Genomic DNA, 27,634 nt, shown 5'->3' with positions numbered 1-27,634 from the left:
GGCCGCCATATTTGTTTCAACACAAAAGCTTTAGAAACCACTGAAAACGCATCCTGGCGAGGGTCTGCAATCTCTGCTCTTTCTTGTTTATATATGGCCCTCGCCATGTGGGGAATTTACGTGTATGGAGGGTTTGCTATCGAAAAGTTCAGAAGCAGTAAATTATCCATAAACTGTGTATTCGTTCCAAATACATGATTTACCTGCCCGAGGTTGCGATCCATATCAACTTCCGTTAATGCATATCTTTGATGTTGGACCTACAGTGCATTCAGAAAGTATTCAGACCTCTTCACTTTTTTCACATTTTGTTATGTTGCATCCTTATGGTGAAATCGTTTAAATTCATTTTTTCCCTCATCAATCTACACTCAATACCCCATAATGACAAAGAGAAAACAGGATTTTAGAAAGTTTTGCAAATTTATTAAAAAGAAAAAACTGAAATATCACATTGACATAAGTATTCAGATCCTTAACTCGGTACATAGTTGAAGCACCTTTGGCAGCGATTACAGCCTCGAGTCTTCTTGGGTATGACACGACAAGCTTTGCACACCTGAATTTGGGGATTTTCTGCCATTCTTCTCTGCAGATCCTCTCAAGCTCTGTCAGGTTTGATGGAGACTGTTGGTGGACAGCCCTTTTCTGGTCTCTCCAGAGATGTTCGATTGGGTTCAAGTCAGGGCTCTGGCTGGCCCACTCAAGGACCTTCACAGAGTTGTCCCTAAGCCTCTCCTGCGTTGTCTTGGCTGTGTGCTTAGGGTCATTGTCCTGTTGGAAGGTGAACCTTTGGCCCAGTCTGAGCCTGAGCGCTCTGTTTCAAGTTTTCATTAAGGATATCTCTGTACTTTGCTCCGTTCATTGTTCCCTCAACCCTGACCAGTCCCCCAGTACCTGCTGCTGAAAAACACCCCCACAGCATGATGCTGCCACCACCATGCTTCACCGTTTGGATGGTATTGGGCAGGTGATGAGCGGTGCCTGGTTTCCTCCAGACATGATGCTTAGAATTGAGGCCAAACAGTTCAATCTTGGTTTCATCAGACCACAGAATCTTGTTTCTCACAGTCTGAGAGTCCTTTAGGTGCTTTTTTGCAAACTCCAAACGGGCTTTCATGTGTCTTTCACCGAGGAGAGGCTTCTGTCTGGCCACTCTGCCATAAAGCCCAGATCAGTGGAGTGTTGCAGTGATGGTTGTTCTTCTCCCATCTCCACACATTTCTCCCATCCCATTTCCCATTCCCATTTCTCCCATCCCATTTCCCATCCCATTTCCCATCCATTCCCATTTCCCATCCCATTTCCCATTCCCATTTCCCATCCCATCCCATTTCCCATCCCATTTCTCCCATCCCATTTCTCCCATTTCTCCCATCTCCACACAGGATCTCTGGAGCTCAGCCAGAGTGACCATCGGGTTCTTGGTCACCTCTCTTATCAAGGCCCTTCTCCCCCGATTGCTCAGTTTGGCCGGGCGGCCAGCTCTAGGAAGAGTCCTGGTTGTTCCAAACTTCTTCCATTTAAGAATTATGGAGGCCACTGTGCTCTTGGGAACCTTCAATGCAGCAGAATTTTTTTGTCGGCTTCCCCAGATCTGTGCCTCGACACAATCCTGTCTCTGAGCTCTGCAGGCAGTTCCTTCGACCTCATGGCTTGGTTTTTGCTCTGATATGCATTGTCAGCTGTGAGACCTTATATAGACAGGTGTGTGCCTTTCCAAATCATGTCCAATCAATTGAATTTACAGCATGTGGACTCCAATCAAGGTGTATAAACATCTCAAAGATGATCAAGAGAAATGGGAGGCACCTGATCTAAATTTCAAGTGTCGTAGCAAATGGTATGAATACTTATGTAAATGTGATTTTTGAGTTTTTTCTTTTATAAATCTGCAAAACTTTCTAAAATCGTGTTTTCACTTTGTCATTATGGGGTATTGAGTGTAGATTAATGAGGGAAAAAAAGAATTTAAACGATTTCAGCAAAAGGCTGCAACATAACATAATGTGAAAAAAGTGAAGGGGTCTGAATACTTTCTGAATGCACTGTACATGTAAATGGATCACAGTTTTTCCCACACAGAACTAGCAGAACTCATAACAGAGTACAATGTCAACATTGCACATGTATTCCTAGCCATAATATGTCACTTTCTAACAAATTCCTTTGGCAGGGTGACCTGGGGCTGATTCCACGGATCTGTGAGGGCTTGTATAGCCACATAAGTCATGATCGCACAGATGGTTGCTCCTATCGCACTGAGGTCAGGTACGTGTTGTACTGAATGTTATTCAACTGCTTGCATGTGCATCCAATGCTGAAAGAATGAGACCCAGTTTTTAAAATAAATCACTGAAACCAATGCTGAAAGAAATCATTCAGCCGCTACTAATAAATCACATTTTCTTTTGTTTATGTTTTCTTTGTTTTATATCTTTGTGTATGCAATATTTGTAGTTTCCTGGAGATCTACAATGAGCAAGTGAGAGATTTGTTACGACGGAATCCATCCAGAGGCTATCACCTTAGGGTTCGGGAGCATCCAAAGGATGGACCCTATGTTGAAGGTACAGTCATTATATTCATTTTTATTCCTCTGCAGCCGAAATCACCGGGGCTTTATGTTTCCAGGTTATCCGTCCATGCGTGCGTAGCAGGTTTTTTTTACCGTGATAACTTGTGAATCGCTGAAGGGAATTTGACCAAACTTGATACAATTATTTACTATGATGCAAATATGAACTGACTAGATTTTGGGATAAAGGTCAAATGTCATGTGACCTTTATCTGAAAATGATAAAATTGAACATAACTCCAGATAGGAGCATCTGATGTTGACATGGATCGTTGAGTGGAGGAATGTTAAGAATTAGAAGATGACAAGGTCAAGGGTAATGAGATCTTTATTTGATGAACTATTAAATTGACCAAACTGTAGCTTGGAGTGTTTTGTGTTAACAAGGGTCAATTAGGGTCTCCATAAATATATATATATATTTTTTGTATACAAGATCGAGGCTCGTGAAAGAGCTAACATTAAACACACAAAAAGACAAACCGACACACAAAACACAAAAAACAAGGGGAGCGGCAGACAAGATGGGGAGAGAGGGGGAAGGACACAAACACAACATTTGAGAGCAGGGACATCGGGAGGACTTGGGGGGAGGTGGGAGAGGAATAAAACATATGAACACTGCAAGGACTCTGGGGTGAATTACCGGGGGTAGAAAAGATCAAGGTTTTCGATGGGGGAAGATAAGAGATGGTGGTGAACAGCTGTTTTAAAGACCTGGAGGGAGGAGTGGGATTGAAGGGAGTGGGGGAGTTTGTTCCAGAGGCGGGAGAAAAGGGGAATGAAAGAGTGAAGGTGAGCAGAGAGCCTAGACTTTGGCAGTTTAACCATAAGAGGGTTGCAGGCAGATCTTGTGCGACCTGAAGGAATATTGGGGGGACAGAGCTCAGAGAGAGCTGGGGGAGCAAGGCCGGAGAGGAGTCGGTAGAAGACAGAAAGACCACCAAACCTGCCTGCGGTGAGTGAGTGAAAGGCCCTCGGAGTTGACTACATCGCAGGAGATTCCAATGATTCTGAAAGCTTTGGCCTCAACAGCGTGAAGCTGAGCAAGGTGTGAGGCAGGAGCACCAGCCCAGAGGGGGGAACAGTATTCCATTGAGCTGCGGATGAAAGCCTTGTATGTGGTGAGGAGCTCAGGTGTGCCAAGGAAGGACTTCGCACGACGGAGGATGCCCAGTCGGCGACTGGCTTTGGAGGCCAGCTTGGAAATGTGGTTTTCCCAAGAAAGATCATGGCAGATAGTGAGACCCAAAAGCTTGAGCGACAGAACTTCTTGGAGAGGATTGTTGAGAAAGTAGATGGGAGGGTTGTCCAGTCGGTCCTTTCGGAGAGACATAGTAAGAGTGTGAGATTTGTCAGGATTGAAAGACATGTTCCACTTGTTTGACCAGTCTGTGATTTTGTCCAGGTCTGCAGAGAGTGAGGAGGCTGCAGACTGCCAATCTGAGGGATGAGGAATGGAGCGGCAGATAGTGGAGTCATCAGCAAAGAGATAGAGAGGATTTTCCAGAGAGTCGGAGAGGTCATTGATGAAGACCAGAAATAGCACAGGGCCCAGAACACTACCTTGGGGATCTCCAGCCAGAACAGGAAGGGAAGATGGGAGAAATCCATTCAGGGCCACAGGTTGCCTTCGACCAGAGAGGAAATCCGCAAGCCATGAGTGGAGATTTCCCTGAATACCATAGGAGGTGAGTTTGGTGAGCAGAGCTGGGTGCCAGACCGTATCGAAGGCACGTGATATGTCAAGTGAGACGGCTCTGATTTCCTGTTTGGCATTGAGGACCTCCATCCATTGTTGAGACAGCAGAAGCAGCATGTCCAGAGTAGAATGACCTGGTCTGAATCCAAATTGATGATCAGAGATCAAGCCATTGGAGAAGAGGAAGGATTTGATATCTGAAGCAATGATGGATTCCATGACTTTGCTGATAATTGGGAGCAGGCTGATTGGTCTGTAGTTGCAAGGATCTGTTTTTGCACCTTTTTTGTGTAAAGCGGTAATGTTTGCTGATTTCCAAGATGCTGGCAGATGACCTTGAGCAAAAGAGAGGGTGAAAAGAACAGAGAGAGGGTGAGATAGAGCGGCAGAGCAGGATTTTAGGACCCGAGGGCTGATGCCATCTGTTCCAGTTGTAGAATCAGAGTCGAGGTTTGATAAAAACTTCTCCACCTTGTCAGGAGAGAAGGACACAGAGTCCAGGAGCAGTTGGGTTCGACTGGGAAAGGTGGCAACAGAGAGAGATGGGTTTGGGACACAGGATTTTGAGGCAAACACAGAGTTGAGGCATTCGGCTTTGTCACGTGCGGTGTCAACTGTGTAGCCATTTGAGGTAAGGGAGGGGATGGAGGGGGAACAAACACCAGAAACGGATTTGTCCAGACGCCACCAGGATTTGGAGGAAGGAGACAGGTTTGAGAGTTCAATCTTGAGTGTGGAGAGATAGTGCTTCATGGCACTCCTGAGGGTAGAAATACACTTGTTTCGAGCTTGGTGGAAGGAACTGAGATTGCCTTCAGTTGGATTTGCCTTCCAAGAGCAAAGGCAAGTTGTTTCAGGGCAACTGCCTCACCACAAGATTCAGTGTACCATGGACGGGAGGAAGGTATGACAACTGAAGACGAGATGGGATAAATCTGTGCATGAGAGAGAGCAGTTTGCTTTGGAAGAATTCCCAGGAAGAATTGATGTCAGAGGCATTAGAGATGGGAGACCAGTCCAGTTGATTGATGGCTGCTTGCAGACCTTGCCTGTCGGCCTGAGTGAAATGCCAGACTCGTCGGCGCTGAGGAGGCTCTCTGAGAATGGCCAGTGAGATGTCCACTTTAACAAGCACATGATCAGAAGAACCGATTGGAGCAGAAGAAGAGCAGCAGACATTTGCAGGGAAGTTAGTCATAACCAAGTCCAGAAGAGAAGATACTCCATTGACTGAGATCCGGGTCGGGAAATTGACAGATTGTGTCAGTCCCAATGAGTCGCAGAAGTCCTTTGCTGAGGTGCCATGGCTGGTGAGAGATGAACCCACACCCAGCCAGCTGGCATGATGACAGTTGAAGTCACCACATATGAGGAAGAGAGAGTTTGGATGAGTTGATAGAAGTTGGTCCATGTTGTCCGACAGAGAAATGTAAATGGAGTCATCACTGTTTGGAGGACGGTACAGAACACATATGAACAAAAGGTGGGAGCGGAGAGGAAGCCGTAGCCAGAGGTACTCCTGTGGGTGGGGTGGAGAGAGGGCAGTGCAGGGAGAGTGAGGAAGAGAGTTTTTGATAAAGATAGCCAACTCCACCACCAGGACGAGGATCAGGTCTATCGTACCGGAGGAGGGAGTAACCAGGAAGAGATATTAAGGAATCGGGGACATCTTGAAGGAGGAAAGTTTCTGTTAAGCAGATCAAGTCTGGATTTTCAGAAGCAACCTGAATGGAGAGATCAATCAGGTTTGAGCGAAGGCCCCGGATGTTTGAGGTCCATACCGTTAGTGAGGAGAGAGGGGGAGCATCGGGTGCAGGACAGGGGAGGGGAGGGGTAGGGTCAGATGAAGGGTGAGAGGGGGATGTAGGAAGAGCAGTTGATAGTGTGTCAGAGATTACAGAAGAGTTACAAGAAAGGGAAGGATGAGGAGGACGAAAGGTTTGATGGTGATGGAATGAGGCACAGTGAGAGTTTGTTTGAGGGGGGGGGGGGGCAGAGGAAAGTAGAAGGTTGGGGGAGGTGGAGGTATGACATAGGAGGGAGAGGAAGTGGGGAGGAGGCAGCTTTGAGAAGGAGGTGGGAGGAGGGAGAATTTGGGAGGGATGGTTGGGGGGGAGGGGCAAGGGGGGAGTTTAGAAAGTGGATGATTAATGAAAGATGAACATATATAACAAATTGGGTTTGTTGTGATTTTCAAGTTAGCGATTCGTATAAGAACGATGGAGGAGGAATGGAATGAATGAGAATTTAGAGCATGGAGTGATTTGGAATCGTAAGAGATTGAATATTTTTTTGAAATGGAATGAGTTGAAGAGGAAATTGAAAGGAGCCTTTTAAATAAGAAGAAAAACAGCGTGTTGTAATAAACCACTGAATAAAACACTGAAGGGGATAGTTGAAACATATTTAAACAACTGTGAAGAACAATCTTATATTCACAAAAATACCAATGGGGAGAGGAAGCCTAGAGCGACGACCACGAGTCACTTGAACAGGGCAAAAGGTGGAAGGCAAGGGGAAAATGGGGGCGGGGCGAGACAGTGCACGTGGGCAGAGGCAAAAGCACACGAGGAGAAAAGGAAATAAAAGTTTTTTTTGTTTGTTTTTTTGTTTGTTTTGGGGGGGGGGGGGGGGGGGTGTGGGGGTTACAACGTTAGACAAATAGTAGATGTTTGGTGAAGCTTGGTGGAGAAGGGGAAATCAAAAAAGATAGCTGTTGTGGAAAACCAATCAGGTCCATACAACTTTAGTCCAACTGGTGGTTTAATTCCATTTAGATCATGACATCATCCTGTAATGCAGGAAATACAATAAGTATACGATGTGACATCACATGGGACCATTCATAACATTCAATGCAAGCAAGCTGGATATTCTATGCTGGCGTACCGTTAGCGAGTCTACCAGATGTAACGTGTCACAGGAGAAGTCTCGGAGCACCGTCCGCAGCAGCGGGTCTTATAGTCACGCCCCTAGCGGTGTCAACGAGCAGCGAGCATCACCCCCGGGTTCAGTACGAATACGATTTCACTACATTCTCCCCCCCGTCAGAATTATACGGCGGTGCGGCTAGAAGCGAGCGAGCGTCAGCACGAACAGGGTACGGAACGTCAGTCGACCCAACCGTATCGGGCCGGGTGGCGAATTTCTCTGCCAGCACGCGTCCGAAATTCCCCGGGTACGGCATCACGCATCCCTGTGTCCCCGGCGTCGGAGGCGCCATCAGGGTCGGGTGACGAAGGGGGTAACTCCAAGTCGTCGGGCCCAGGTAGACCCGGCGAGGGGAGAGTCGGTAGACTTTCGGCGATGGGAGCGTCGGGAGAGGCCATAGTCTCATAGATGGGTTCGGTCGGTCCGTCCGATTCCCTACTCAGGTCGGCGACCCCGCAAGGGGCAAGGTGACGGACGGAGACAGTAGTCTCACGGCCATCAGTCGTCGTCACACGAGCATGCTCAGGATTAGCCTGGAGAATCTGCACTTTGTCCACTAGGGGGTCGTACTTGCTCGCGCGAACCGCCTGTTTAAGGTAGGCCGGCCCGGGCCCAGCGAGCCAACTGGGCAAAGACCGTATACACCCCGTGCTCCTGGGGTGGTGGAAAAGTTGCTCGTGGGGAGTTTGGTTGGTTGCCGTACACAGGAGAGCCCTGATCGAGTTCAACGCCGCAGGTAGCGACCAAGCCCATTTATCGAGGCCCCGGCCGAGGGTCCGGAGGTTGAGCATGACGGCCCGCCAGATAATCCCGTTGAAGCGTTCGATCTGCCCATTAGCCTGGGGTCTGTACGGCGTGGTGTAACTAGAAGCAATGTTATTTTGGAGCAGATAGCCGCGCACCTCCTGAGACAAGAAGACCGCACCCCGGTCGGTATGGACATAGGCCGGGTACCCGAACATTGAGAACAAGTTCTGTAAGCATCGCATCACCGTGGCAGCAGTCATGTCCGCGCACGTATAAGCAAAGGGGAATCGCGAGTACTCATCGACGATAGTGAGCAGATAGCGAGAGCCGCTCGACACCGGCAATGGGCCCTTGAAATCCATCGCCAAGCGTTCCCACGGTCGCGTAGCCTTAACCAGAGTCCCCATGGGAGGGTTATAGAAACGCGGTTTGATTTCCGCGCAGATAGCGCAGTCGCGACAGATACGGCGGATATCGTCAATCGAGTATGGGAGATTGCCACGCCGCACAAAATGAGCGAAACGCGTTACGCCGGGATGGCCCGCAGTGGCATGCAGCACCCGTAGGCCCTCCAAAGAGGTGATACCCGCGCATGTAGCCGGTCGTGATAAGGCATCGGCGGCCCGGTTATCCTTCCCCGGGCGATATTTGATGGTGTAACAGAAGTCGGCGAGTTCGATACGCCAGCGAGTGATTTTCTCATTCTTAATGCGCTGGGCGTGTAAGGTGTCGTACATGAACGCAACGTTTTGCTGGTCCGTGATGATTTGGAAGCACCGCCCGAGTAAGTACGGGCGCCATCGCCGAATAGACTCGACGATCGCATACGCTTCCTTTTCGACGGACGAGTGTCTCCGCTCAGCGGTGGTAAGAGTCCGTGAAAAGAAAGCCACGGGACGCCCCCCTTGGGAGAGGGTCGCCGCGATGGCCTGATCCGAGGCGTCACTTTCGAGGACGAAAGAGCCGCTCTCGTCGATTGTCGCCACGGCGGCTCGGGCGATGTCGGCCTTAAGGCCTTCAAAGGCCGCCAATGCGGCCGGACTCAGTGGGAAGGTGTCGCAGGCCACGAGGGGGCGAAGTTTCGCGGAGAAACTTTGCACCCATTTGGAGTAATGGGCGAATAGCCCGAGGGGGCGCTTCAGGGACGCCCGGTCACAGGGAGGGGCCATGTCGAGCAAAGGTCGCAGACGCTCCTTATCCGGAGCGACAGAGCCATGGGTCACGGTGTACCCCAGAAGAACTATCGTGCGTAGGGAGTATTGGCACTTATCCTCGTTCATAGTTAAGTGATACCTCTGCACGACCTCAAGGAAGCGCTTCAGATTAGCATCATGGTGCCCTTGGTCATATCCACAAACCGTAAGATTATCGAGGTAGACGAAAACATCGGTTAAGTGCTCCCGCGCAATGAGGTCATCCATGGCCCTCTGGAAACAAGCGACCCCGTTCGTTACCCCAAAAGGCAATCGCGTAAATTGGTACAACCGCTGCCCCGACTCAAAAGCGGTATAGATACGATCCGCCCTGGAGATAGGGATCTGGTGGTACGCACTACGGAGATCGAGAGTGCTATAGACCGAATACTGGGACACCTGTTGCACCAGCGCGTCCATCCCCGGAAGGGGGTAGGCATCCAGCTGTGTAAAGCGGTTAATCGTTTGGGAATAGTCGATTACCATGCGTCTGCGGTGGGCCTCGCTGCGCACCACCAAGACCTGGGCGCGCCACGGCGACCTGCTAGGTTCTATGATGCCGTCTTTCAAGAGCTGAGCCGTTTCGTCCGCAATGAATTGCATGTCTGCGCGAGAGTAGCGCCGTGATTTCACCGCGACAGGGGTGCAGTCGGAGGTTAGATTGGGGAACAGCGAAAGCGGCTGGATGTCCATTTGCGCTAGGGCGCACACCGCAAGCGCGTCGTCCGCCCCCACAACAAGCGTGTCAGGCCCACCAAACTCCATTACCAGACGTCCATGCAGCTTAAGAAAATCGTGTCCTAACAGAATATCAGCACATAAAGCGGGTAAAACCATAAGGTGTACATCAGGAAAAACCCGTCCCTTTAGCACGAGTTTCAATCGGCATTCCCCCTTCGTGCTGAGTCGAAGCCCCTGGGAAGCCATGAAGATCCGTCTCGTAGACCTCCAGATCCGCCATCCATGCCTGAGCACAAGTCGCTGGTCGATAAAACTATCCGTAGACCCTGTATCCACCAAGGCCCGAACACAATGGCCTTCGACCATGAGGGGAATAAGGGCTTGAGCCAGGCCAGACGAGGCTGCTGGGAGTGGGACTGAACCCCCCGAATGGGTCGGACAAGCCCCGCGGGTGGATCCTATGCCAGCAGCAGTTTTGCGGTCGTGGCCGGAGTCTGCATTGTCCATGGGGAATCTATTAATGCCATCAGAGGGCTTTCCCAAGCATTCCGGTGTTTCGCGATTCAAAATCTGACAATTCTGACGGGAAAAGGCCTCCGTAGTATTTGAAAACGCCTTTTGACACTTTTGGCAGGAAAGGGCCTCTGTAGTATTCGAAATCGCCTTTTCCGGGGTGAGGGCCACCGTTAGCTCGTGGACGACACGAGGAGAACGTTCCGCTGGGGCTTGGCGAGGCTTCAAAGCCCCTTGCGTGGCCCGGAGTTTGGTCAAGGACACGTACTTCGTGCCCGATTGAGGATGAGACTGTGGTGGCTGTCCGGTGACGCCCGCCAAGGACGTCTGAGCGCCCAGGGGCCCGCAGAGAGGGGCCCTCCCCTTCGAAGACGGGTAAGGCGCCGGGTTTCGGGCTCGGCTCGCAGGCTCCGCAATGAGCCCATTCAAGGTCGCCGCGACCGCGCGACCGCGACCGCGCGATTCAATGAGCCGCGAGCCGCGTGCCGTTTTCCTGCACACTTTCGCGTAATGTCCCTTTTGCGAGCACAAATGGCATATAGCGTCTCGTGCTGGACACACGGGCCGGGCATGGCGTGGCCCCCCACAGAAAAAGCATGCGGCCCCGCGTAAGGCCTTGGGTCTGGTCGTAACGGCAGCCGTCAGGACTGGGTCTTCCTCCGGAGCATCCCGGAGTTCCGCGAGCAGGTCCGCGTCCTCGGCGGTAGCACTCTCCGGCCGGGCGTGTAGTGTAGTGCCCGCCAAGAGGCGCGTGCGATCATAGGTGTTCGATTGCATCCGCGCTTCGGTGTATACTTTCCCTTGCTCGAGTGCCGTAGCGAAGGTCAGGTCGGTCTTCTCTAAGAGCTTGAGCCTTAGTTCCTGGGAGGAGACCCCTGCAATGAAGGCATCTAAAAGAAGATCATCCTGAGCCTGCGCGGGAGTCCGTGGCTCCTTGATGTTGTCCAGCAAGAGCTGCCGGAGCTCCTGGGCATAGTGGTCCATCGCCTCGTTGGGTTGCTGACGTCGCGTTAGCAGCAAATATCGTGCATACACCGGGCTTTTTTCCTTTATGTACAGCCGTTTGAGCTCCGCGATCGAGAGGTCATACGTCGCGAATTGAGCGATGGAATTGTACACCTTGTAGTCGATTTTTGAATGAAGCATTGCTGGCTTCGCGGCAGCCGTCGGCGCGGTCTCAGGCTCGTCGAAATGATTCTCCAATGTTCTGAGCCAGTGCTTCAGTTGCAAGCCACCATCCGGGGCTTGCGGGTCGGCGCAGAATACGGCAACCGCCAGCGTCTTGTTGCCAGCCATGTCGGTAGATATAAATGGAATTAAGTGTTGTGGAAAACCAATCAGGTCCACACAACTTTAGTCCAACTGGTGGTTTAATTCCATTTAGATCATGACATCATCCTGTAATGCAGGAAATACAATAAGTATACGATGTGACATCACATGGGACCATTCATAACATTCAATGCAAGCAAGCTGGATATTCTATGCTGGCGTACCGTTAGCGAGTCTACCAGATGTAACGTGTCACAGGAGAAGTCTCGGAGCACCGTCCGCAGCAGCGGGTCTTATAGTCACGCCCCTAGCGGTGTCAACGAGCAGCGAGCATCACCCCCGGGTTCAGTACGAATACGATTTCACTACAATAGCAAAACAGCGAAGGAAGGAACAACCTTCGACGGGGGAAGCCTGAGGCTGCAAGGCCTTGCTCGCGACGCGGCAAACAAACGATTAATTTATGAAAGATAAACACCGAGAAACTTCCAACGGGGACACTATAAGTTCACACACCGAACGATAAATACAGTTTCGACAAAATACAATTGTGAACAGACTTAACTTTGAAAAACGTGGAGACCGTGTGGACCGTCGAAAACCCCTGCCACCGTCTCCAAGATCTCGCGAGATCTCCAACTCAACATTTCCTCCATCTGCAGCTCCCTCTAATTAAATAATTAACAAATTTCTACTTGTCTCTCGCTTCTCTCTTGCACTCTCCCATGTGACCTTTAATGGAGATTAAATGTAATAGTGGGTTGATGTCTTGGATGAGTGCAGGTGTGTCCATCAATCCATTTTTATCGAACTATATTTACCTCTACCACCAAAGGTGGATGGAGGTTATGTTTTCACCCCTGTCTGTTTGTTTGTCTGTCTGTGAGCAAGAGATCTCTTGTGGACAAGGTGTACGAGGTGTCGTGTATGTGACATGGACGAAATGATTAGATTTTGGTAAAGTTTCGGATTCGGATCTGGCTGGTAGAATTTTAAAAGTGATTCTTCACCATTGTGAGATAGGGCCAAAAACGATACCTGGCAGAGTATCTCCAAATGTTATGGATGTTACGGATTCGGATGAAACTTGATGGACAGGTTGGGTGTGCGACGAGGAAGAATTGGCTCAATTCTGGTGAAGATCCAGATCCGGATCTGGCTAGTATAATCTTTTAATGAAACAGAAAACCAAATACTGCATTGGAGTCATCAGAAGTAACCAAAAAAAAAGAGTAAAGATCAAAGATGGAGACATCAGGAGGAACCTGGATAGGATTCTGGTTTCAGCCGCTACTCTTCTACCCTGAAACCCACCCAGGCACAGCCAAGTGAACCTTCCAGAAAAAATAAAAATTCTGCAAGAATTCACTTCTCCGGAGACAACAACAACAACAACAACATGCATTTTAAAGGCCATTTTCCCTAATAGAGCGGGGGTTAGCCTTGCGGTCCCCATGACAATGTTCTCCATTTTTCCCTATTTTCTGCATCTCTCCTTGTTAACCCCCTTGCCCGCATTTCTTCTTCCACCATCTTTAGCCAAGTCTTTCTCGGTCTTCCCCGTCCTCTACTTCCTTCTACATTCATTTCCATCACTCTTCTCAACCAGTCACTTTCATCCTTCCTCAACACATGACCAAACCATCTCAACCTGTTCCTCTTCACAGCATCAATCACAGGCTCTATTCCCATCATCTTTCGCCATTCATCATTTGTCTTCCTCTCTCTCAATGATACTCCGCACAGCCGTCGAACCATTCGCATTTCCACCCTTTCCAACCTTCGTTGCTGCTCTACGTTCATTACCCATGTCTCGCTCCCATAAATCATAACACTTCTCACACATGCAGCATACACCTTTCCCTTCAGCCACAACGACACTCCCCTCATCATCAGCACGCCACTCAGTTCCTGACGAAACTTCTTCTATGCACATCTCACTCAAGCAACCGTTGCCGAGTCTGATCCACCTTCTCCATTCAGCATGTCTTCGACGGAGCAAAATGTTTTCACACCTTCCAGCTTCACGCCGTCTCCAAGATCCAACTCAACATTTCCTCCATCTGCAGCTCCCTCTGTGCACACCTTATATTTGAATGCAGCTGCCACACTGGTTAATGACCCTCTCAGACCACTACATTTTTGATGAACCCACTCAGCGCACATTGTACATCGAATGGAGTTCACTCCGACACCCTTCCTACACACAGCACAGGGCCACTTCCCAGTTCTTTCCACCTCACCACATGCTTTACCACTTGCCATCACCTTCGTCTTTCCGATATTCACCTTCAGACCTTTTGTCTCCATACATTCCTTCCACTTTTTCATCTTTTCCTTCAGTCCATCCATACTTTCCGCAATCAACACCAGATCATCTGCATACAACAACTCCCACGGTAAGCCCTCCTTTACGTTCTGAGCCAGCACCTCCATCACAGCTACAAATAGTAGTGGACTTAGTACCGACCCCTGATGCACTCCCACCTTCACCTCAAACTCACCACTGTTCCCGTCCTTCGTCCTTACAGCTGTGCGCGCTCTTTTGTACATTGCCATCACTACTCTGATCAACCATTCCTCCATTCCTAACTTCCTCAATGCCCATGTCAATACTTTGCGTGGAACCCTATCAAATGCTTTCTCCAGATCAACAAACCCAAGAAACAACTTCTTCCTCTTCTCCATGTACTTCTCCTGCAACTGCCTCACAATGAAAAGCGCGTCTGTCGTTCCTCTTCCTGGCATAAATCCAAACTGCATTTCGTCGATCTTCACTTTCTTCCTTATCCTCCTCTCCAACACCCTTTCCAATACCTTCATTCCATGCTCCAATAACTTTATCGCTCGGTACGAGCCACACTCCAGAGGGTCACCTTTCCCCTTGTATAGAGGGACGAGGGTACTCAGTTCCCAATCCACTGGAATGCGGCCTTCTTTCACCACCAGATTACAGATCTCTGTCATTCTCTTCACACCCCAACTTCCTGCTGCCTTCAACATATCTCCCACAACTCCCGTCGGCCCTCCCGCTTTTCTACCCTTCATTGCTTTTATCGCTTCCTCAACTTCCTTCTCAGTTATCTTCTCTGCCGGTCCTAAAATTGGGTTACTCTCTATGTTGCCATCCTATTCATTCTCTGTATTCAACAGCATTTCCATATATCTTTTCCATCTTCCTTTAATTCCATCTGGGTCGACAACGATTTGTCCCACTTCATCCTTCAAGCAACTCACCCCCATCACATCACACCTCTCTTTCGCTATCTGCTTTGCAATCCTGAATACTGCTTTCTGACCCTCTTCCGAATCCAAGCGTTCTCCGATCATTTTCCTACATGCCTCCTGCGCCTTTGCTACCTCTTTCTTTGCAGCCTTCCTGGCTGCCTTATAACTTTCATGCTCTGCTGTTTCTGCTCCCGTACCCTTCGCCTTCTGCCACTCCTTGAACTTCTTCCTCTTCTCGTCAATCCTCTTTCCAACTTCATCATCCCACCACCATGTTTCCGAGTGCCTCGGTGGTCCTTTTGTCCATCCACATACCTCACCAACGGCTCCCAACAGACTAGCTTTCATTGACATCCAACCACTTTCAAGCTCAACCACATCATTCTCGACCCTACTCAGCCTCTCTTTTAATGCCTCCCTTACTGTCACCTCTTTCAACCTCCACACCTTAAACCTCTCCTCCTTTAATGCCTTAAACTTTAACCTCTCCGGAGACAGATTAAGTGATTTTTCACCATTGAGTGATGGGGCTAAAACCAACATATAGCAGGATATCTCAAGTTATGGACGCTTCTGAACGAAATTTGGTGGACAGATTGTGTGTGTGACAAGGACTAATCGATTCGATTTTGGTGCAGATCTGAATATGGATTCTGATACGAGAATTATTTAATTTTTAAGTGATTCTTCACGATTGAGAGATCGGGCCAAAAACGATATATAACATGATATTTAAAAATGTTATGGACGAGTTATGACAAAACTTTGTGGACGAGTTGGTTAGGTGACAAGAACAAGCCGATTAGATTTTGGTTCAGCTCCGAATCCTGATCCGGCCTATCAGTGGGATAGAAACCATAAACTGTTCAGCCTGGCGGAGGTATGCGCTCTACTGAGTGCCGTTCTAGTTTCTGGTTTTATTTTATTTTATCGTTGCCCAGCCCCAATAGTTTTCTCTCACAATTAAACAAATGAGAGCATGCAATTACTTGGTGTAATTCCGTCTTCAAAAGCTGGGCCTTTAAGTCTGAGTCGATCTGTGGTTCACATTTCACCAAAAAGTGCGGGTGTGCGGCCTATGCGATGTTGGTGTAATTTTATATTTTATTTGATATTGATGTAGGCCCTGGCATTGCAAGATTAGTTTAATCCCAAAGCAAAAGACAAGACATGGGAGGGAGATTGAGAGAGATAGATAGATAGATAGACATGGAGAGATGGAGATGAAAATATGGAAATACAAAGCACATATTTCTTGATCAGATAACTGTTTGAAATCTGAAAAATAAACTTGAGTAACCCTAAATCACCAGATGTCTGAACTACAACCTCAAGAAATGACCGTCAGCCCACTCGGGGCTATTTTTATGCCTCCGTTGACGAAGCCGCCGGAGGCATTATGTTTTCAGGTTGTCCGTCCGGCTGTTGGTCTGTCCGTCCGTCCGTTCGTCTGTCCGCCCGTCCGTGACAGGTTTTCGTTGCCACAATAACTTGACAATGGCTGAAGGGATCTTGGTCAAACTTGGTGCAGATATGTACAATGAGGTAAAGATGAACTGATTCGTTTTTGGGGGGCACGAGGTCAGAGGTCATGTTAGGTAAAAATCCTGTTACCGTGATAACTTGTGAACCAGTAGTGGGATTTTACCAAAGTTGGTACATGTATGCATTATGATGCAAAGATGACCTGATTAGATTTTGGGGTTAAGAGGTCAAAGGTCAGCATCTATAATAGGTTTATAACTTGAGAATGGCAGAAGGGATCTAATGCAAACTTGGTACTGGTATGTATAATGATGTAAAGATGAACTAATTCGATTTTGGGGTCAATAGGTCAAAGGTTTAATGTCAGACGTTAGGTAAAACCCGTTAGGTAAAATTCTGTTACTGCACTAACACGTGAACCAGTCATGGGATTTTCACCAAACAATTGGTTTAATTATATACAGTATTATGATGTAAAGATACCCAATAGGCTAACCCCCGCTCTAGCAGGGAAATGGCCTTAAAATGCATGTTGTTGTTGTATTATGATGTAAAGACAATCTGATTAGATTTTGGGGTCAAGTGGTCGAAGATCAGAAGTCATGCCAGGTAAAAATGTGATTACTTTCGAACAGCTGAAGGGATTTAAATCAAAGTTGATACAAGTATGCATCATGATGTAAACATGAACTGAGATTTTTGGGTTAGGAGGTCATAGGATCTGGTTCGGTAAAAATTATCTTGTCCCGTTATGTAAAACCTTGTGAACCAGTGCTGGGATTTTGACCAACATTCGTCCAAGTATATATTATGATGAAAAAATGAACTGATTAGATTTTGACATCAAAGATCAGAGGTCATGAATGAATGAATGAATGAATGAATGATCGTTTTAAGGCCATTTTCCCCGCTAGAGCGGGGGTTAGCCTTGCCGGCCCCATGACAATCATGGTTCCCTTTTTGAGGCAATGTTTTTATGGCCGGATGCCCTTCTTGACGCCAACCCTTGGTCACGCTCTTACGATGCGCAGGGATACGGTGTACCTATTCTAAATCGGGGTACACACCGTGATCATTCATCTCAGCAAGCTGGTACTCAATTTGCCGACCTTGGAAGGATGACAGGCTGAGTCAACCCCCCTGGTGTTAATTCAGCGATCGACCGGGATTCAAACCCAGGATCCTAGGATCCCAAGCTGGCACCCTAACCGCTAAGCCAACACCAGAGGTCATGTCGGATAAAAATGTGATACTTGAGAACAGCTCAAGAGATTTAAATCAAACTTGGTGCAAGTATGTATAATGATGTAATAATGTTGGCGGAGGCATATAATTCGATGTTGCGACGCCAAAGAGTGCTGTTCTGGTTCTATGTTAACACAGCATTCAAGCATGTTCTGTGATCTTTCACTTTTTTTTTCTTTTTTTTAAATGTTGGAGGCTCCAGGCATGGACTGTATGGCCCTCATTGAGGCCAGGCCTTAAATAAAAGAGAAAAAAAGTAGATGATGAAAAGTGTATCGTGTTTGTTTGTAAGAAAGAGAGATTGAAGCTAGCCCGGTAGCGATAGTTTGAGTGAGACAGCAAGTAAGACCAGCAATCCTGACACGGAGAGTGCAAGATGGTTCTGGGCACCACTTTAACGCTCCTAAGTCAGAATGTAAGTACTACCCTGGGCGGTTGCTGTCTACAACTTACTACCTACTAAGGACACGATTCGCAAGCTGCTGCGTTGAAGCAGATGAAACATTCAGTAGCTATGAAACTTGCCCACTTGCCCCCAAATTTCCTCCACTATTGATCTTTTAAATCGTTTTCCTTTGTAATCTTGCAATGTTTATTTTATTTCATTCTGCAGCTCTGTCAACCAATTAAATAAATAAAATTAATTTAATCGCTTTTGTCTTTCGTTTTGCACTTCAGTGACATTCCATTATTAATGTTGTGGAAAGGCTCATGGTGCGAGTTAACCTTCACAGCTCAGCTCAAAAACCGTGATTGGTCAAAATTAAACCCCACGATAACTAAATCGGTACATAAAGAGGTTTCCTCATTGGTCAAAACCTACGGTGTGTAAAGGTTTACTGTAATTACATTGAAAAGCAAGAGACTTAACCAGTTGTAGTAATTCGAGGCTCTATGCCTGTCATTAGTCTTCATAAGATCAAGTGTTGCAGAATGCGCTATTGATGGTGCAGTTCTTTCATTGCACACATGGGATAACATGCGGTGCAGTGTTGTCCTTGCTCAAGTAAGTTCTTCTCTCGTATTACTTGCCACATTTTTCTGTTTGTGCAGAGTTGTCAAAGCATCTGGTGCAAAGTTATGGGGACGTGGAGGAGCTAATGGAAGCCGGAAACACAATTCGCACCACAGCAGCTACCAGCATGAACGATTCGAGCAGTCGCTCTCACGCCATTTTTACCATTAACTTCACACAGGTCATTGTGCTATTTACCCTTTCGATACACAGCCTCTCCACCTCTCACCTATCTCGAAGTATCACTTTGTCCTGAATTTCTGCATTGGTGCTTCCATTATAACTTTTAGTTTTGTAACTCGTGCCTCTTAACCAATAGGCTGCAGCATCTCTTTATAAAGGGACAATTCCACATCTGTCCTTTCTTTCCATAAAAGATGGTTCAATGATTGCATTTTGCAAATTATCACTTGAATGTCACCATTCCTGGCTTCATTGTTACCTCTGCCACCAAAGGTGGATTGAGGTTATGTTTTCACGTCTGTCTATGTCTCTCTCTGTCTGTCTCTCTGTCTGTTTGTCTGTCTGTCTGTCTTTTGTGAACAGGATATCTCAAAAAGTTGGTGATGGATTCGGATAAAATTTGGTGGAAAGGTTGGGTATGTGAACATAAATTTATAATTGATTCAGTTTTGGTGAAGATTCGAATCCGGATCTGGATCAGATAATTTTTTAAAAGTGATTCTTCACCATTGAGTGATAGGGCTAAAACCGATGACACTCAGTGTACAAAACCATAGGAACACCTGCTCTTTCCATTAAATAGACTGATCTGGTGAATCCAGGTGAAAGCTATGATCCCTTATTGAATGCACCTGTTAAATACACTTCAAGCAGTGTAGATGAAGGGGAGGAGACTCGGTAAAGAAGGATTTTTAAACCTCGAGACGATTGAGACATGGATTGTGTATTTGTGCCAATTTGAGGGTGAATGGGCAAGACAAAAGATTGAAGGTGCCTTTGAATGGGGTATGGCAGTAGGTGCCAGGCACACTGGTTTGGGTGTGTCAAGAACCGCAACGCTGCTGGGTTTTCACGCTCCCAGGTTTCCCGTGTGTATCAAGAATGGTCCACCACCCAAAGGACATCCAGCCAACGGCAGGCCAGTGGTCGACAACGGCTCATTGATGAAAGAGGCCAAAGGAGGCTGACACACATTGTGCAGAACAACAGATGGGCTACAGCTAGGAAGAGAGACAGAACAGCCTCTGGAAGATGGTTCCACAGAAAGGAGAAGCGAGGAATTCTTTCACAGCTTCCATCCCCAAGAGAGGGGGGATTCTAGAAGAACACATGCATATTGGAGTAGATAGGGAGGATTGGAGGACAGAGACCAGTGGGAGGGATATCAGGAAGTAAATGGCAAAAAGAGAAAGAGACAACCCACCTGCCTGTGGTGTGAGTACAACAGACACTGCTTCAGCCTCATTACAGGAAGTTCCTATCAATTTGAGAGTTCTAGGTTCCACAGAATACTGGAGAGACTAATGTGATGCGGCATACACAGCAGTCATGTGACATGTAAACATAGTTTTGTGCAAATTAGGCAATTGACATTGCCATACTAACAATCTGACCCTGTGGGACGATACATAATGTATCATCAAATTGGCCTTGCTTTCCTGAGATGTTACTCCAACCGTTGTTCTATTGTTACTGCTCTTCTAATGACAATTGTTATTGTAATACACATGATAGAACAATTAGAGTGTAAACGAAATGCTTGGTTTGCTTTTTATTTTAACGTAGGCCAGATTTGACTCGGAAATGCCTCGAGAAACGATCAGCAAGATTCACCTGGTTGATCTAGCTGGAAGCGAGCGAGCGGATGCCACGGGTGCTACTGGAGTGAGACTTAAAGAAGGTGGTAACATCAACAAGTCCCTCGTGACACTGGGCAATGTCATTTCCTCTCTGGGTAAGAAAGGAGGCGATGTGATAGAGAAAACACGAATCATTGTGCCTGGGGACAATTTGAACTGACATAATGACTGCAGTTTGTGTCATGGTGTGTCTACTTTACCTTGTGTTATCCAATGGCCTATGGCCTGATTGGCTTTGCTGTTATTTTAAAAAGAAATTTGCTTGTGGATGAAATTATTGATTGGAGAACATACAATATTCATAATGACTGAAATATGACGGAGGTGACTAAAACACCAAAACATGCAAACAAAACAGTACTTACTACATCCATAATGTACAGCATGACCTGGGATGGTGGTGTCCTACAGATTTGAAACATGAGGGGAGAGTGTGACTAAACAGACTTTTTTTCTTCTAATTTTTGTATGCAGAGTCAAGGCTCTTAGAATAACTAGAATACTGAACGGATCAGGATGCAACAGAACAAAAGAGCAGTAAACAGAGAGAGAGAGAGGGAGATAGAAAACAACAATAGCAGGGTTGAAGGACAAAATAGAGGAAGACCTGGACAAATATGTGTGGGGATGAATGAGAGGCAGGAGAGGACACATTGGGTAGAACTAGACAGGTTAGAAACAGAAACAAACTCTTCAGGAAGCTAAAACGGGAATTTGGAAGGAGGTGGGCTTTGGGGCTTCGGGAGTGGGGATATTGAGGATAGAGAATATAATGGCTTTGAATGAGGAATGATCTGAGGTAGTGGTGAACAGCAGTCTTGGATACTTGGAAGGAAGAATGAGATTGAAGAGAATGTAGAAGATGGTTTTACAGGCAGGGAAAAAAGTAGGTGGATCGTAGTTCTTCAGGTGTACCAATAAAGGACGTTGTTTAACACAGGATGCCCAGGTGGCAATTGGCTTTGTAAGCCAACATTAAAATTTGTTTGCCCAAGAAAGATCGTGTAAGAGAGTGAGATCCATTAGTTTGACTGAACTTCTTCAAGAGGATTGTTAAGAAAGTATATGTGAGAGTTTGCCGTACAATCCTTTCGGAGAGAGAGAATGAGAATGAGAGATTTGTCAGGATTGAAAGAAATATTCAAAAAACAATGTATAGCAGGATATCTCAAGAAGTTATGGACAGATTTGGATGAAAGTTGGTGGACTTGTTGGGTGTGTGATGAGGACGAATTGATTTGATTTTGGTGAAGATCCTGATCTGGCTTATCAGTGGGGCACAAAATATAAACTGTTCAGTGTTCAGCCTGGCGGAGGGTATGCGCTCTACCGAGCGTCATTCTACTTTCATTTTTAACATCCTGGGCCTGGTGATATCCATGAGCCTGCCACACTTTTCTCATCCCCATTGCCCCAATGAAATTAAGTCGTTGACTTGACAGACTCATTACCCTGCGCTCGCGAAGCGACAAGCGGGGTTAAGCATTCAGTTACGTACGTGTTGCGTGTGCCATACGTGTCTGCATTTCAAAAATTTATTTTCTCGGCAACCGTTGGTCCGATGGACATGAAATTTTCACCATAGGAGCGCCTCCTCCTGTGGAATATTTTAATGATCATTTTGATGTCATAGGTCACGTGGTACAGGTGCTATCCTGGAAAAACTTCACACTATATCTCTGAAACCACTCAATGGAAAAAATTGAGACCTGGCTCATTTTCAACTACTCCCCATGGGGAATAAGATATGTTAATGATGATGTCATCGGTGCCTTCGTTATGATGTCATAAATTGACAAATACAACACTTGTACATCCGATCATTATGAACTTTTTTCAGCAACTGTTAGTCTGATGGACACAAAATTTTCACCATAGGAGTGCCTCCTCCTTTAGAATATTTAAATGATAATCATGATGTCATAGGTCATGTGGTACAGGTACCATCTTGGTGAAACTGAAAAATGTTGCACCTTTATATCTCCAAAACCGCTGCATGGAAAAAATTGAAACATGGCTCATTGTAAAGAACTCCATATGGGGAATAGGTGTCGTTAACGATGACGTCATTGGTGCCTTAATTATGACGTCATAATTTGACAGGGACAACGCTTGGTTTGATCAGCTTGAAATGTATTGAGCATGATCTATGCAACAATTATATCAGAGAATATAAAGTTATGATGTCATCTTTCACGTGGTCTGGCAGCCATATTGGATGAAAGAAAAAAAAAATGTTCAAAAACGGAAGAGTTGGCTCGCAACAAGTTGACTGCGCAGTCAGTCTAAGTATTCTTTGACTACCATCTAGTTTAATCTGTTGTTGGTGTAGCACAGTCACGATGGGCCAAATGGCCTCCTTGCATCACATTTCCCTGTTATAGCTTTGTGGCAGGTGCACGTAGAGCCTGGCAGCCGGTGCCCCAACCCACGAGCTCGGTGTACCATGCAGATCACCTGGGTCATCTCCCCTAAATCCGGCCTTGAATAGGGCAAATTATAAGGTGAAAGGAGCAGAAAGAGGAAGTGCAAGCGCAGCAGAGCAGTTTTTTTTAGAACATGTGAGCTGTTGCTGCCAGTCTAGTTGCAGAATCAGTCGAGGGTTGCCAGAAACATCTCGACCTTTTCAGGTGCAAAAGACCAGGAGCAGTTGGGTTTGGAAGGGTAGTATGGGTACAGAGAGCAAGGTGTTGAGGCAAACACAGAAATGAGGCATTGAGCCTTCTCACGAGTGGAGTCGACTGTGGTTCCATTTGAAGAGAGGGAAGGGATTGAGGCGGAGCATTCACCGGAGACAGACTTAACAAGTTGCCACCAGGATTTAGAGGAGGGAGACAAGCTTGAATCTTCAATATTGAGGTTGGACAGATGTTGTTTTTTTGGCTTTGCTGAGAGTGGACAAATACCTGTTGGGGGCTTTGTGGAATGATGTGAGCATGCATTGTCAGATCGGATCTCCCTTCCAGGAAAAGGAGGCAAGTTGTTTCAGAGTAACTGCCTCACCATATGGTTCAGTGTATGATGGGTGGGAAGAAGGATAGGATAATTGAAGATGAGATGGGATGAATCTCTGCATGAAAGAGCAGGTTTCTGTGGAAGTTTTCCCAGACTGTTAACATCAGTTAGTAGATATAGGAGACCAATCCTACTTGTGGAACCAACTTATGGAGTTTGCTCCATAAGCTGACAAGCAGGTGATGTAGGAAGACCAGGTTTTCAAACACAACAAGCATTCTGAGTATTGTGCTGCAATACATGTCCCCTACCGGCAGTCTGTCGTCCAGAAAACTGTTGGGGAAATTACCAAGGGTTATTCACCCACAGGTTCTGAATCGTTCCCAATCGCTAATTACCTCAGGACGGGCTCACCTGTGATTCGCACTCGGGACTTCGATTTATACACCTTGCAGACAGGTCAGCAGAAGCACGACAAAATAAGTTGTTGATAAAGAACCTTTCGAGTCGCTAAATATCAGTAATTTATTATATTTTCCGGTTCACGATCAATGATCGATGTGAATATATATGTTGCTCAGCTTGGCTCCGCCCCTCCCGAAAGCGCGCGCTGTGTCGCGCTTTTGACGTTCGCGAGACGAGGCTGAGGGCGCGCGGTGCGGCTTGAGGAGAACTCTGGAATAAACAAGAGATATCCATTTAAAAAAATATTTTCGTTTAATTAACAATATCTGCCAAACCATGTGCCCTATCGCAAATTCCAAAAGGACATTTTAGTAGACTGACATGCTGAACAGATGTGTGAAGTATCCCCCCAATTGGATCAAAAATGAGGGAGGAGCTCGGTTTTAAAGGTTCATGCTTAAAAACGTCATCACTCTGAAACCATGTGATGCATGACGTCACGTTCATTGACTTTTTTGTTCGTCATGGGTATGCGATTCTGCCTGCAAAGTTTGGCCTCGATCTGTTCAGCTGTTGCAGAGAAAAAGGGTTTTCACGAAAAAAAATATGGCGGCCGAACCACGTGACGTGACGTCATAATTACCATTAAAATATTCTACAGACCGAGTCCCCCCTACGGTGAAAATTTGATCTCAATCGGTCTAGTCAGGTTCACTATGTTTTTTTCGTTCAAAATCATGGTAGATTAGCAAACCTATACATTTTTGGAAACGTTATTACATGGAAAATCTGAAAATCAATTCATTTGATTCATTCATCGAATTCGATTCGATCGACCATTCGACCAATTCGATTTGCCAATCAATTTGACCGACCTTTGCTTGTGTGGAACGGACTGTGAAAACGATGCGGACTATATTGTCGGATACGACACACAGGACAGTGATGACGAACTCTAAATGGCATATTCTGTAATCGTGTATGTTTGATGCCATTGACTGCCTGTGTATATTTTGTCATTGACTGCCTGTGTAGATGTGAAGTTATACTGACTGCATGTGTATATATGATTTTGCTGACTGCCTGTGTATGTTTGGTGATATGAATTATTGTGACACATTTTGATGTTATTAACTGCCTGTACAAAATGATAACATGTATTTGATTATGCAACTTATCGTGAATATAAAGACAGTATTTTGCAATTCAAAACCTTTGATTCGTGTCTTACCATTCCCCATAGCACTAATTTGATACTTTCATTGGATTCCTTGTCCCTGAAAATATAGGTTTAGTATATTTAAAAAAGTTTTTAGGGTAATTAGAGGCAGAAATAGAACAAAATATGTATTTTACAGTGGCCATTTTGAAAATCCAAAATGGCCGCCATACAGGTATCTCTCCAAATGTAAACATTGATTTTTAGTTTCCTTATGCTATAACCTTTCCAAAAATGTATAGGTTTGCTAATCTACCATGATTTTGAACGAAATAGAATTCATTGACATAGTGAACCTGACTAGTCCTATTATTGCAGAGAAATTGGTTTTTAAAGGAAATTAAAACTTAAAATGGCACTGAGTTAAGGATCATCAGAATTATCAGAATTCCCAAAGTTCAAAGTGCCATAACTTTGTCAAAAATGATCGAAACGTCGTGAAGTTCGAACTCGATCTGTAACTTATCATGAGGAAACCATGTGCCAAGATTGAAATCATTAGCATTAAGCGTTTAGAAACAAAGTCCGGAAAACTGTTGTTTGCGTGACGGACGGACGGACGGACTGACTGACTGACGGACGGACGGACGGCATGCAAACCTATAGTCCCCTCCGGTGTACACCGGTAGGGGACTAATAAAGAGGAATATATAGCAAGTGTTGCAGAATATATTTTATATACAATGCAGACCTTTCGTAATTCAAAAGACGTTTCATTGACTAATATAATTTCTTCACCCAAGGGCCTCACCACAGGATCCATTGTGTCGTCAGCAAGAGGATGGGTAGGATAACTGAAGATGAGATGGAATGGATCTGTGCATAAGAGACCTTTCTAAATTGAAAAATACCAGAAGGGAACGTTTCTTTCCCATCATCCACAAAGGAAGTAACTCAGAAGGATCACATTACTTTCTGTGGAGGACAGCCATTTGGCCCTTCTTGGCTCATCAGTTCGACATTAGCACAATTCATTTGAATGCCACCGCTGCTTATATTTAACTAGATGTAAGGTTGTGTTCATCCATTATGCGTGTCAGTGTGATGTGACAGATTCATAACTGTGTAGTTGAGTGGCACAAGTGTTAATTCCTTGCTTCTGTTTAATTAACTGCTTGGTCACTTGAATTTGTTGCTTTAGATCACATGGACATATTTGACACTTGTTAATCATTATCAAATTTTGTTTTTGTTTTTGTTTTTGATATTGCGTGATAATTCACACACTCAGCAATTTTTCACACACCACACTACTTTTTACCCCCACCACCAAAGGTGGATGGATGTCATGTCTTCACCACTGTCTGTCTGTTTGGCTATCTGTGAGCAATATATTTCAAAAAGGTTTGGACAAAACTTGGTGGATAGGTTGGATTTGTGCCAAAGGCGAAATGATTAGATTTTGGTGAAGTTCCAGACATTTGGGGCCAAATTTATGAAAGGCGTTTGAGTTAGACATGTTTAGAATCTTAAATCGTGCGATGATCACCCTTTCAAAGTTAGTCACCAAAACTCTGAAGTGATTATGTAATGTGCGATCAAAACTTAATTACAAAGGTTTAAAAAGAAACTTTTACATATCGGCAAGGGAATGTTTAAGTGTGTTTAAGGCCTAGAAGCAAGCATTGCACATATTGTAATTGGTGGTTTACATAGGATGGTGAAAAGGATGCATATAAGTGCTTGCATAAGCCCAATAGGACGCGGAAGAGAATAGGAATAGGACAGTTCGCCGTCGCGCTGCATTGAAAATCTTTGAGTATAGATGCAATCGTCTGTGGAAATGCATGACAACATCAAATTTGTCCAGAGTTAGTCTCTCGAAGTAATCATTTTGTTGGTTGCTGAATCCAACGCAAGATGACGTGGATCAACCTACGATGAGGATCTATGCACTGAATCCCCTCCAACAATTGTCTGTGGCACTTTGATTCGATGCAAGTCTATCATTTCCATTGGATGTTGGAGATGTATGCGGTGTTTCATAGGCTAATCATCTGTTTAGACACGCGCAACTAATCGGCTGTTTATCTCCCTTCCTAAATTGTTATTCAGCCGGGCAATTAGCTGTGTTTACATTGATGTTTTTGTCAGCGTTTAAGTGGTAGGCATGTGTTAGTAAGATGCTTGCTAAGCACCTTTTGTAAAGTTGCTAACCGCCAATAATTTTTCTAACCACCAATAATTTTTCAAGTGATTCTTGACAATTGAGACATAGGGCCATAAACGATATGTAGCACAATATCTCAACAAGAAAAAGAGCAATCAGAGATTGCAAACCCTCGCCAGGATGTATTTTCAGTGTTTTTTCAGGCTTTTGTGTTAAAACAAATATGGCGGCCGAACCACGTGACCGATGACGTCGTCATTTTTTTTCCTAAACTAATTTATTCCTAGATTATGCTCAATAAATTTCATCTTGATCGGATAAAGTTTTATACTTGTCAAATTATGACGTCATAATGGAGGCACCTATGACATCATCATTAACATATTTTATTCCCCATGGAGAGTTCTTTACACTGAGCCATGTCTCAATTTTTTCTATTCAGCGCTTTTGGAGATATAGAGGTGCAAAGTTTTTCGGTTTTTCCAAGATGGTGGCCGAACCACGTGTCCGATGACGTCATCATTATATTTTT

General features: G+C 45.8%; 1 protein-coding gene across 1 annotated transcript in view; it reads left to right on the top strand.

The window, feature by feature from the left end:
* The window catches only part of KIF16B (kinesin family member 16B), a 100,957-nt gene that overhangs the window by 20,561 nt on the left and 52,762 nt on the right, over window positions 1–27,634 (top strand). Inside the window, exons 5-8 of the mRNA XM_068128454.2 lie at window positions 2,177–2,271; window positions 2,461–2,570; window positions 18,629–18,771; window positions 20,340–20,508. Of these exons, the coding sequence (XP_067984555.1) occupies window positions 2,177–2,271; window positions 2,461–2,570; window positions 18,629–18,771; window positions 20,340–20,508 (517 nt within the window). The remainder of the gene's footprint in view (window positions 1–2,176; window positions 2,272–2,460; window positions 2,571–18,628; window positions 18,772–20,339; window positions 20,509–27,634) is intronic.

This window comes from Myxine glutinosa, chromosome 9 (assembly GCF_964187855.1).
Source record: "Myxine glutinosa chromosome 9, kmMyxGlut1.1, whole genome shotgun sequence".
Taxonomy (NCBI): Eukaryota; Metazoa; Chordata; class Myxini; order Myxiniformes; family Myxinidae; genus Myxine; species Myxine glutinosa.
Note: the sequence above shows the minus strand (reverse complement) of the source record. Positions and strands in the feature narration are given on the sequence as shown.